Source organism: Dermacentor andersoni, chromosome 11 (genome assembly GCF_023375885.2).
Source record: "Dermacentor andersoni chromosome 11, qqDerAnde1_hic_scaffold, whole genome shotgun sequence".
Classification (NCBI taxonomy): Eukaryota; Metazoa; Arthropoda; class Arachnida; order Ixodida; family Ixodidae; genus Dermacentor; species Dermacentor andersoni.
This window is the reverse complement of record NC_092824.1, coordinates 69942912-69955718: the sequence shown is the minus strand read 5'-3', so window position 1 is coordinate 69955718 and position 12807 is coordinate 69942912. Positions and strand designations below refer to the sequence as shown.

Genomic DNA, 12807 nt, shown 5'->3' with positions numbered 1-12807 from the left:
TTGCTCATTTGGGCTCTCTTCGGTAAAGGAATGAGTGAATGAATGACATCTCTCGGTGTCCTGTGTACTATGTGGACAAATACAAGTAGTGCAGGCAAGGCAACATATAACATCACATCTGGCATACGACCTCAAGACTGTTGTATGCCGTCAACATTATCGCCAAGTATCATCACTGAATACAAACAGCACAGATAAGTTCGCTTTCATCGATTCCCACAGTGCGTGGGATCTGTATATTTTTTCTTCTCCAATGTGAAACTCGTTACATGACAAAGTGGGCACCTTGGCGACATGTGAAAAATGCTACGGTGCAGTTAAAAGAAATGCTGGCAAAACATTTTTGCCTTGTAATTGTTTTGTGTTACGATCTAAACACCATAAACCTTGAGCAATGTACTGGCATGCGCCAGAGCACCTTAAATGATTTACTATAGTACTTGCCTCTACGAACCACTTTTGGTTTCAGTACTCGGGAGGCAATTGCGCCATGATGTCGTGGTCCTCTGGCTCGCTCCGCTGATGTGATACTACAGTGGTACTTAAATGTACCAGCACTGTTTCACGTCAACTGCTTTCACCTTGGATTCACTCTCAATCGCAAACATGCTTTTAGAAAAAATAGAGGCGATTAACTCTTCTTGGGAAATGCCTATTAGTTACTTGTTCACACATTTAACTAATAAGTAGCATATCTTCTTGCAGATCACAATTTCAACCTACTACAGTCGAAACCTGCAATAACAAAATCCCAGAACTAAGAAATTCCTGTGACAACAAAATATTTTCGTATGCCTGGCGAATGCCCATAGGATTTAATGCATTTTGTACCACTCGACAGTGAAATATAGCTGAAATGCTATCCCGCATCATCGAAATTTGCTGGAGTGTAACCCCATATATCACCTACTCGCACAAAACTGGTAGATTCCAAAGAGTGCTCAAAAGCCTTTGCTCTGCACTTAAATTGCGTAAAATATGAGCACATTATGCTTGCATGGACACCCACCGCCATTTTTGTTTACAAAAACAACCAAGCACAGAAAGCGATTGTGCGTGCTGGGAACACGTTATGACCGCCATCTTGTTTGTTCATCGCCTGCTTGAAGTGGCATGGCCGCATGTCACTACCGATATGCGACAACGGCTTTCGCATACCAAGCACATTGCGTAAGAAAAGCGCAGCAAAAATGAAGAAATCCATATCCCACTGACGTGGACTGTTTATGGCGCTTGAGATGGTGGCCGCAGCATGGGCTGCTACGCATCCGGCTGTGATTGAGTGATTGTCCGAGAAAATGCGTCCCTTGCTTCAAGAACGCTGGGTTCAGTGCCACCCAACAGGCATCACATGCGGTTTCAGTGCAAATCTACATCCTGTGTCGCCAAAAATAGATGTGTGCAAAAGAGTCCGTAATCTTGGATCGATCGCTATCGGAGTCACGGTCACTTTCACGCTCGACACTGGACGCATCGGCGTCTTGGGCGACAACATGCGCCGGAGGAATGCTGCTGCATGCATGGAGCACTGTTGCTCTGCGTCCGGTGCCGAGGTACGCAGTATCTCGCAAAACTGATCGTATCTCCATAGCGATAAGACTGAGAATACCGCTCCGCAGTAGTGGCGGCACCGCTGATCAACACATAGTGCGCATCTTGCTCTGTCGGTAACACGGTTCTATCACCTCGAGCAAAGCTTGCCAAAATAGGCTATTGGAATTTTGACAGTAAAGTTTAGTATTGCAACGCATTCCTCATCTGTGCTAATTTCCCAGCAACGAAATTCACGCGAGAGCTAATCGTTTCGCGTTCCCCGCCAATTTCGTTATTACGGGGTTCAACCGTATGTGCATCTCACCACATGACTAATGACACCATTTAATGACATCTAGTGTGCACATTAAGCAACTCAAGCTTTCGCGACTTCATAATTAGCAAGAGCTCTAGCGCCAAGCAAACAACCGTGTACATGTGACAGACGACAACATTGTGTACTTGCCCTTTGCGTAGTGTTATAGGTCTCGCTAATTATGACATACCAACTGGCCCAAACCGCTACCCTTTCACCACATCATACTGTTAAGGTGGCCTGCAGGACACAGCTGTTACTTTTAACCACTCACTTCAGGTGACATCCCACTCATTATGTGCAAATTGGCTAATCTAGCAGGAAAGTGGTGTGAGAAGAGGAACTTCTAGGTGTGCTTTCTATTAGCTTTGTATTCTCGCATTGCAGCACTGTAGACTTCATTGACAGCATTGTGCTGCGAAGGTGTTGTGGCAATCAAAACTCCTTGCTGCAAATGAGGTACTATGCCAGCAGGCACTTCGCATGAAAGTAATACCCCTGTCAGACCGGCAAATGTAGTGTCACTTAAGGTGAGTGCACTTCGCCATCAGTGTCATTTGTAGGGTGTCTAATGACACTCTCTAACGAATTCACCTGCTTGCACAATCATTTGCAAACGAGTGCTTTACAAGGCATTATGCGCTTCGTGGCTGACCCAGGAGCTGAGCTCGCTCGAAAGTGTCCTGCTCGGCCGAGACGAAGTGAGCAGCACCACCAGCTGCCTGCCAGCCCGCTGTGAGCTGCCGGACTCCATGGGCTACGGCTGCTCTGGCACTGACAAACCCGTGGCCGCTGCCCTCGCCGTCTCCGCGACTACCACTGCCGCCACCTCGGACGTCTCGGCCGCCTCACCCCAGCTGCTGGTCAGCTCGACGGTGCCCCCCGCTCCACCGCTGCCTGCCGCCACTGCTGCTGCCAGCAATGGCCTGCCTGGTGCCTCGCCACATTCCACTCGCTCCTCCCCAGCCAGCAGCCGACCACACTCGGCATCCCCGCTCCCCGCCGCCCCCATTCCCGTCTCGTGGTCTTCGCCGAGCCCCATTGCCGTGTCGCGGAGTCAGTCCCTGTCCTCGTCGTCAGCCTCAACGCCGGCAACCACCAAGGCGACCGCGACCGTTGCCCCTTTGCCCGTGGCACCGCAGCAGGCACCTCCATCTAGACCCAACGTCGGGCAGGTGCGGTGATCTGTTCCATCCTCTGGGCTGGGCTGTGCCTCTTACAGTCCAGCCTCATTATAAGGACATTTGTCACATCTGTGATGTCCATTTTAAGTAGGTGTCTGTCCAGTAGAAATGTATGGGTGCCGGCCAAAACCTACTATCAGGTTCAACGTAACCAAAGTTGAAATAATGGAAGTCTACTACAGTCGCTATGCGCGAATACAAATAGTTTTGAAATGACTTTCAAATGTTTTCATATTTCTCATTGTCTCTTATTGAGCATAAATTGGAGCAAGTGTGCGAAAATTTAATCCTGACAGCCATAGCAGACATAAAACACAAGTAGTTCTGCAGTGGAGCACACTAGGTCGCTCAAGGAGTCGAGATTTTTCCCGTTAAGGGGAGGCTTTAGCTCGGGTGCTCCTATCTAAATACATGTAAAAGGAGCATTCGTTTTTCTCAGCAACCAGTGCACCAAATTCGATGAAGTTTGCTGCATTTAAAAGAAAAAAAAACTTGAAATCTAGTGACTGTCATCAACTTTTCATTAAAAATTGGCAAAGATAGCACATTTTCAGAAAACGAAACTATCAAGTTTAAATCTCTGTGACTCAGCAATAAAAAATACCACAATTCTGTGAATTGCACCTAATAGTACATCTAAAACGAACAAAATTGATATGTTACACACGAATATGAAAAAATTTAGCAACATGGAAATACAACTTTTGCAGAACCCTTGTACACAATGTAACAAACTCGCATAAGATATAAATTGACATATTGAATTTGTCCGCTTTAAGTGATGTAATGGTTGCCGTTTACAGAACAGCGATATCTGTTCTTGATGCAGAGCTATTAATTAGCAAACTTTGTGCTATTTTTTTCGAACTTTCGAATTTTTGAAAATTCTTTTAACAAAATGCAGGCCCTAAATCGAAATTTCTATTCCAACAGTCACTAACATTTAACTTTCTCTCTCAAATGCAAAGTAATTTCATTAAAATCTGTCCAGAGGTTATCTCAAGAAAGTGTTTCTGCATTTTACATGTAGTATTTGAATAGGCCGCGTCAGAGTTGGGCCCGAGCTAAAGCTTCCTCTTATACAACAGTCATGAGCATCCACCATTGAGTCCCAAGGGTGGAAATAAACTGCTTATTTGCTCCTAATGCTTCATTTGAACTTCTAATAAGCAACAATTCAATAATGTGCAATCAAATGGCAGCAACTTGCTAACATTTTATATTAATGGTGAAAATGACGGCTCAATATTAAAGTATTCAACATTCTAATCACGTTCGGTTGAGTGTGGGCTTATGCTGCTGACCCGTGTCCCCAGGTGGTATCGGGTAGTCCCAGCCCCCGCACAGCAGGTGCCCCTCGTCTCATCCAGCCGAAGCAGCCACAGATCCTTCCCAAGCTGTCCAGCGGCAGTGCCAACATGACAACACCCGCAGCGACCGCGACCACCCGGTCCCAGTCTCCCCGGGCGGCACAGCACAAGGCCACACCGCAGCCCGCGCCTGTACCGGCACCGCAGCCTGCGACAACGGTGCAGCGCGGAGCCGCGATGGGGCTCAACACGGGGAGTCCGCTGCTCATTGGGAACCCTGGCGCCGCGCAGGCGGGCATGTTTCAAGCTGGAGCTGCGCAGGTGGGTGGCTGGGCACTACTCGGACAGAGGAAGGAAAAACAGACTCTGGAGGGAGTGTCGCGTGACAGTTTCGAGGCCTAGCCATAAAAAAAAAAAAAGTCCCCTTGAATCGTGGTGTACACATTCGTGAACGTGACTTGCCTCTGCCACTTGGTGCAGTGGCAGCAAGGAAAAGTTAACTACAGGCGGTGAGATCTGTGTGTATTGGACTGCTTGCACATTCACTGTCGCCTAATTTCACTTCGACATGCTGAGTTCTGCTAATTACGACCACTTTGCTGAAGTGACCACTTGCATGTTTGACGAGCCGCGTTTTGCCAGTACTAGTGAACGAATAGATTTTCTCTTTTTTTTGTAATTCTTACATCCAATAATGAAGTTCTGCATGCGTTGTGAGCCAGTGATGCAATTGATATTGCTGTGTAATTGTGAGGGCTCACTCGAAAATGCAGGAAGCAGCATTCTACCATCTTGTCTTTCTTTCCCTAGAGTCTTCAGCGCCTTGGAATTAAACCACGTAACTTTGACATTTTTATTGACAGTCCACCATAATTCATTACAGAAGGGGGATATAAAAGAAACGTTCACAGGAAGTAGGCCCTCACTACACGATAGGCAAGTGGTAAGTTCTAGCCAGCAAGCGAGCAGAGAGTATGGGGGAGAGTGGATGGCGAGAAGCGATTGGGATGAGGGCATCGCTAAAAGCTACCACAATCCAAACAATGCCCTGAAAGATTTAGGAGCCATGTACAATGCCTTCGGGGCACACGTAGCTCCTGAAGAAAAGTACAGTCTTCAAAGAATAGGCTGCTTGCCGAGGCTGGCCTGCCCTGACTTAATGCTCCCTCCTTCCTGCACGATGACTTGATGACACCGAGTTCTAGATCTTCACTTATACATTGTCTGGGCGAAACAAGGCAAGCTCGTGTGCGGGCAGAAATTTCTGAGCCGAGTTGGCACAAATCCGTGCCTGTCGTGCAGTCAGTCTTATGTGAAAGGTGCAGTTCATGGTGTTGTGACAACAGGTATTCGTGTATTTTGAGCATTCACACAGACCACTTTAGAAGCAGGTGCTACTTGTTGCCATGTATCTGGTGGCAGCTGATATCACCTGCTTTATGCTTTTATCTTTTAAATGTGCTTTAATAGGATTCATGCAATTGAGTATAACAGGGTGTCCCAACTATCGTGCACCAAGATTTGAAGATATGCAAATGACATAACTGGACAGAACCAAGGTAATGTCTGCCATTGCTCGGAGATACTCAGATTATTTTTTCCATTCCACCTAGTCGCATAACTCCTCAAATATTATAAGTGCCTTGAGCAGCCAGTCGCACGGCAATTTTGTGTGTATTCGCAAGCTTCCTTCACACTCGGAAAAATGCTTTATGTAGCATGTATTGAGCAACAGAAAACTGTATCGGGAGTTTTTCATGTTGTTCTACAATTTTCTCATTTACACTTGTAATCGAGTTATATTTGAGAAGTAGATTAGCTAATTAAGACTAATTACACAATTAGGCAGAATGCAGTAAATAATAATATCTTCAAGTGACAGCGAACAACATTACCTTGATTCTGTCCGACTACATGGCATTCACATAATTTTAAATCCGGGTGCATGATAGCTGGGACACCCTGTGTAGTGATAGCGACGATTTTAACCTCTCGTGTACCTCTTTCTTCCTATATTTCTTTTTAATTTTGCTATTACATCTGTTATTTCTCTTGCACTTTTCATATTCAGCTATGACAGACTTCAGATGGGCTGTGCTTACATTTAAATGACTTACGTTGATGTGCACATTATAGAGTAGAGCTGCCCTGTTCCTGACAGAAGCATCACTGGAAGAGATTAAACCAATTATAACGGAGGATATAACCTAATGATTGAAGATGTCTAATCTTTTCAAGGGAATGGAGGTTGCTTGCCTTTCCTGTGCTTCCAGAAGAGGTTTGCCGACCTTTCTTTTTTCAAGGCTAACCGAACAAACTGTTGTGCACCACCCACGCAGGGCACTTTCCTGCTGAACCAGTACATTCCGGGCCTGGGCCAAAGCCCCATCCTGATCCAGGGCTCGCTGGGTCAGATCCAGGGCTCACTGGGGCAGATACAGGGGGTCCAGCTGGCCCTGCGGCCACCCCATGCCACGGGCCTGTCCCTGGGTCCCCAGGCAGGGCACAAGCCCCACGGGGGCCATCCGGGACAGCCTGGCACCCCAACACTGGTCATCCCGCAGAACCTGGGGCCGCGGCCCAACTTTATCCTGGCGCCGCGCATGGTCTCGTCGCCCCTGTCGTTTGCCATTGCGCCAGGGCAGCCCCTGACATTACAGCAGCTGCAGGCCATGCTGCCCGCACAGGTGAGGGGGATCGACACCCAGGGACGGCGCTGTGAGCTCTTTGGTTGTGGTGCCGCTTGCCGAACGGCATTACAGCACAGTGTCAAGCCATATCGTGTGGCCAGCTCTTGTAGGCTGGTATTGCAGAGCCTCATTAGTGCGTACCTGCATTTGTATTAGTGGCACTTCATGGGTACTATTCAAATAAAATGCCCTGACTTGGCTGATGCTAAACCTTTGGCACATTAGACTGTTTGCTTTAGAGTGCAGTGCTTCAGAAATTGTGTGGGACAGTAACTACGTAGATTAGGGCTAAGTTAATGAAACCCAGGTGGCCAAAATTAATCAGAAATCCCCCACTGTGGTCTGCCTCATAATGGTATTGTGGTTTTGGCACACGCAAGGCCTCGGAAGCCTTCTGCGGCAACTAAGCTTTACTGTGATCATAAACGGGCTCAAAGCGTTGTGACGGCACCTGATTCATGCTTTAACCTGTTTATTCTCCGAATAGAACTTCAAAGCTCATTTTCATGGCCTTATTAATGAGCACTGCTAATACTTATAAACCTGATGCTCTGTATGCTGAACAGCCAAAATACTGCGTAACAGTTGCTGCTAAAAAATAACAGAAGGCAAAGAAACAAAAAGCACCAGCACAGTTAACATCCATCTGACAAGGTCGGCCGTTGCTCGCAGACCATGCTGGCCCAGCCCACGCTGGGCGCGTTCCAGACAGACCAGCACCAGTCCTTGGTGCAGATACCAACGTTCACCCAGCCACAGATACTGGCGCACGACCACCACCATCACCACCACCACCACCATCATGGCGCCCTGTCGGCACCCCTTATCTCGACAGGTGGCACGATGGTTTCCTCCGCGCCCGCTGCCAACCTTGTCACCCATCATCCAGTCATGACCACCACGACGGTGCTGCATCCGGCACCACCGCAACCTGCCCCTGTGGTGAGAACTCGCATTGGGGCTGTCGCTTGTACAAAATAGTAGTCAAGAGTTTGGCATGTCTAGTCGGGTAGCGTTCATGTTGGTGAATGTTGTGGTGAACAAGCAGCATTCTGAAATGGTACTTAACTTTTCATCTGGTCAGTGCCTTTTGTGCTTTTGCTTCTATAAAGTACTAGGACATACACACCACTGTGGCTCATTGAATGGTATTCTGCTGCTGAGCTTGAAGCTGCAGGATTGGTTCCCAGCATTGACGGCCAAATTTTTATGGGCCCTGCATGGTTATAAGTTAGAACTAACCTGGAGCCATCTGTGGCTCTGGGACATTGAACCGATCAGTCAATAAAAGAATGAGAGCAGAATGCAAAAGCACCTGCGCGCTTGGGTTTCAGTGCGTATTGCGAGATTCTGTAGGACAGTAAATGTAAAATGTTAGATGTCTTTTGTGTAACGTTTGTTTGTGTTCTTGTGTGTGCTTTGTTTGTGATCAGTGTTGACGCATATCAAAGTTTAACAATTCTGTGCAGCAGTGACTCTCTATGTAACAGAATTGTTTACCCAATTCTGCATTCCCATGTTGTGGTCTACTGAAGTGTTTAATAATTTCTGTAATTATGGTCGTCAGTATATTATTAGAGTTGTCGGACGATCCCACCGCTGTCAACCAGATGTAGGAGTCGTTGGACGATCTCACCGATGCCACCATTGGAAGGAGTTGACGGTCGTAGAGAGGAACTCGGTGAACAGGATTTATTTGCAGGATTTACATTTAAAACGAGACATGCTTCGACAGTCTAGCGTGACTCCCAAATGGAGCATGCGAGACGACGCATACAGCAAACAGCTTACGAGCACACAGCTCACTAGTACATTTCGAGCATGACAACGAGCACTTAGCTCACTACGACGAGCATGACAACGAGCACACAACTCACAACGACGAGCACGCTCTAGCAGCCGGCAATCGCTGCTTATAAGCTCTCGTCCCCCCCTTGATTCCAAGCGAACGGAAACGTTCGTCCAGTCATCGTTCGACGTCACCGAAGATGACCCACCCTTTTGGAGGAGGCGTGCTCACATACTCGTGTTGCACACACACACAGGTGTAAAGGTCCGGAGCCGACGTCAGGGGGGCTTCGTAGAACTCTGCTCCGTCAAGGGTGGCGCTGGCGGGTAGCACATTCTTGAGCTGACCCCGCGCCACGTGGCTGCCGGTTATTCGCAGTGTGCGCCCCGTCTAGTTGGATTGGAACACGTGTAGCGGGCTGAAATAGCTGGCACGTTGCCACCCCGTACGGCCATTCCAAACAATATGCACTTCCTTTGTTGTGCATGAGTTCATGTGACTCTCCACACTGTAATGCCTGAGCATTTCATGTGGCTGTAATAGATTAAAGAAAATAACACCAAGGTATGAAATTCATCTGAAGCTCTCTGCAACGCTGGCCCTCACAATGTAGGATTAGCTTCGGGACATTAGAGACACACTAAAGAGATGTTCTACTAACCTACCCAACTTAACTTTGAAGTGTCCCCATTCAAATTTGCACTTACCTGCCACTGGTTGAAAGAGAGTCTAAAACTGTTGCTTTTGTGGGCAGAATGGCCTGCTTGGAACAGCATAATTCCCCAACCCAAGGCTCGTAAAATAACATTGCACTGTTTTACTATGGTTTGGTGTTAGAGTGCTCCTACTGATGCCTGCACTACTGTTGCACTACTCTGCTGCATCACTTGGGCGTCAAATGAAGTCATTGTGACATAATTTTTCTTGCTTGTCACAGCCTGTCTCGGCACCCATGACATCAGCAACAATCCAGCAGCAGCCGCAGGCACGTACGACAGCGTCACCAGCCACGGAGAAGCCAGTCAAAGCGCCCACGGTCAATCTGGCCGAGTTGCTCAAGGAGCACGGAATCATGCCGGAGTCGACACCTCCGCCCTCCCCTACGTCCAATCAGGATAGCACCATATCAGTCGATGTTCCCGTGACACCAGCACCAGTCACAGAGAATGTGCAGGTCAGTGGCATTGATACTTCTCTGCAACGCGTCATTTGCAGCTTGAAAGATGGAGAACATATGTTGTTTGTATTGTGCCCATTAGGTGACGTCAAGCATGTCCCCTTCACAAGCAGTCATTCGAGCCGGGTCACCACTAAGCTCTTTATTTCTTTAGGCCTTAAACAAGCTGTCGGAGCACACATCCGACGGAAATAGTGATAGTGCAAGCTCTTTCAAATGCATCCTTTTTTCTGTGCTAAATGCCTCTCTAATGTCCAATGTGTATGGCCCAGTGGTTATGGTATCAGGGTCAGGGCTTGCATCACACCTCAGTTCAGTCAATTTCATCCTCTTCTACCCCCACCTGAAAATGCTGATAACAGACATAACAGCACAACTCGTCACAAGGAGTGAAAGGAATCTTAGATATTGTCAGTGGTTGAGAAGCGCTCTCGGTGCATTTCCCCGCAGGTTGTGGTGAGCAAGTCTCCGCAGACCGTGGCAGTGTCTCCCCAGCAGCGGGTGCAGCTTTCGTTGGCACACGATGGTAGCGTAGTACTACACCCTCATGGCAGCAACCTGTCCACCATGCCTGCACCAGTGCAATCCCCGGGGCTGGTGGCAACTACAGTCACTCCCACGTCGACGAGCGCACCCGGCGTGACTGCTCTCTCGCGGACCCATTCGGCCCTCCTGGAGCGTCTCTCCGCAGCGCCGCCCGTCAGCGTGCCAGACCTGGCCTCCCTAACTGCACCACGCGTCTCTGTCAGTGCGCCAACCATGGTAGCAGCACCATCACTTGTTGCACCCTCGGTGATGACGCCTTCTATGATGGCTGCAACTACACACCCTCACCAGCTCACCTTGCACACCGTCAACAACGGACTGGTGCCGACGCAGCAGCTGGGGCAGCCACAGTCATTTGTGACGCTGCATGGCACTGCGGTGGCCAATATGCTGTGCCATGGTAATAATGCGCGCATTAACCACATCGTGGTCAGCCCATCACCGTCCCTGGGACACCAGCAGCAACATCACCACCATCAGCATGCTCTGCACCATACCTGTCACGCCGTGGCAAACACGGCTGTGGTGAGCTCGGTGGCCAGTGCCGTGGTGCCGACGACAACGACAACGGCAGTGATGGCGTCGTCGCCAACGATGGTGGGTAGGACAGCGGTGCCAACATCCATGCCGCACACAGTGGTGACTGTGGCTGCGTGCCCCTCTGTGACGACTGTGACTGTGACGCCCACGGTGGTCGTGACGTCGAACAGTGGTGCAACGGCACACACAAGTGGAAAGTGTACAGCGCCCATGAACTCTCAAAACCAACAGGTGGGAGAACCAGATCTTGCTGTTTGGGCGGGCCTTTATGAAACAAATGCAATATTTGCTATCAGACGCATGTTGATTGCTTGCTGCGCTGGCTGCTTGGCCTGTTAGAGTGGAGAGCAGCTCAGAGCTTTACCACCTTTGGCCAATCGTGTTCCTTGATTGGTGCGTTTATCACACTTTGGCTTGGGCACAGCACTGGTGTGATGTAGCTAACTATATATATATATATATATATGTATGGAACCCGAAATTGAAGCCATTTTGCATTTCCTGGCCAACCATTTCAAGCACAATGTTGCAGCCTCTTTATGCGCAGTTGTGCGAGTTAGTATTATTTGCAATGGGCAGTGACAAATGCTGGCAGTTTGCTATTTGGTTTATCTCTTGCACCATGTTGCAGAGCTAGGCCAGGCAGTGTTAAAACTCGTCTTCAACATTTGTGGGCACGGACTGCCCTTCCGTGGCTCTACAGGGGTTTGCATTGTGCTGCACGTAATATTTGTGTAGGTCAAAAGTTCGCAAAGCAAATGCAAAAAGAAAGAGAGAGAGAGAAAGAATTAAGTGGGGTGTCACAAGTAACGGCAAACTTGGCAAAAGCAAGCTTGTGGACCACTCACGAACTGGGCACATCTTGCATGACCTGCTGTGGTTAACTAATGCTTGTCTACTCTTGCATGCAAACAAGTGTTGATAACTTTTTTTTATTGGACAAAGTTGGCACATTGTGTCACAAAACACTCCGTTTTTTTATAGAGCTGTGCACTGAGAGAGAATTATAATGATTGTTCAGGTTTTCTTTCTTTTCGTGCTTTAATTATTTCCAGGTGTGTTCCTCATTTCTGAAACGATACCTTTAAACTAGCTCCTGCAATGACAAATCAACAGTGGAAATGCGAAAAGGGAAAACCACCCCCTATTTTTTTTAAATTGCATCAGATTTCAAGATTGTGCTATGCCTACAGAACCAGTTTTGAAGCATCCTGATGGCTCACTAATAAGCTCTATGGCTGTACCTTTATATGTAGTGACAAGTGGAGGCACATATCTGCCCGTTGGGATACAATGGGGGCGAAGCACTCAGCTTGGCCAACGTCCTTGAGAAACTTCACCAGAGAAATTTACTACCTCTTTGTGCTGCTACAAAAGTAATCCAAACTCCAAGATAAGTCAGTCATTAACATGGCTGAAAACGTGCGAAATTCAGCGAATTTCAGCAAGATACCAGCACTGATGCGAATGGTAGGCTGGGAATCCCTCTTGGCTTGTTCAAGAGTTTCCAGGAATTCTTCTGCGGGGAACAGGAGCTCCCTTACCCATGTATTTGAGGATACATGGGTAATGACATGGGTAATAATGGGTAATACATGGGTACATGACTTCCCTCAACCGAATGCGTTACTGGGCTTCATCGACGCCTCATGGGAGTTCTAAGGAAGTGTAGTTCGTGCCTTTTTCTGTCAAGGGGCAGGGCTGTGCTCAACTCTGTGGAGT

General features: G+C 48.1%; 1 protein-coding gene across 2 annotated transcripts in view; it reads left to right on the top strand.

Moving 5' to 3' along the window:
- LOC126518085 (uncharacterized) overlaps window positions 1-12807 on the top strand; it is a 55098-nt gene that overhangs the window by 7093 nt on the left and 35198 nt on the right. For both annotated transcript variants that reach the window (XM_072285587.1, XM_072285588.1), the window contains 6 exons: window positions 2509-3024; window positions 4350-4664; window positions 6683-7030; window positions 7706-7975; window positions 9760-9996; window positions 10450-11316. In XM_072285587.1, the coding sequence (XP_072141688.1) occupies window positions 2509-3024; window positions 4350-4664; window positions 6683-7030; window positions 7706-7975; window positions 9760-9996; window positions 10450-11316 (2553 nt within the window). The remainder of the gene's footprint in view (window positions 1-2508; window positions 3025-4349; window positions 4665-6682; window positions 7031-7705; window positions 7976-9759; window positions 9997-10449; window positions 11317-12807) is intronic.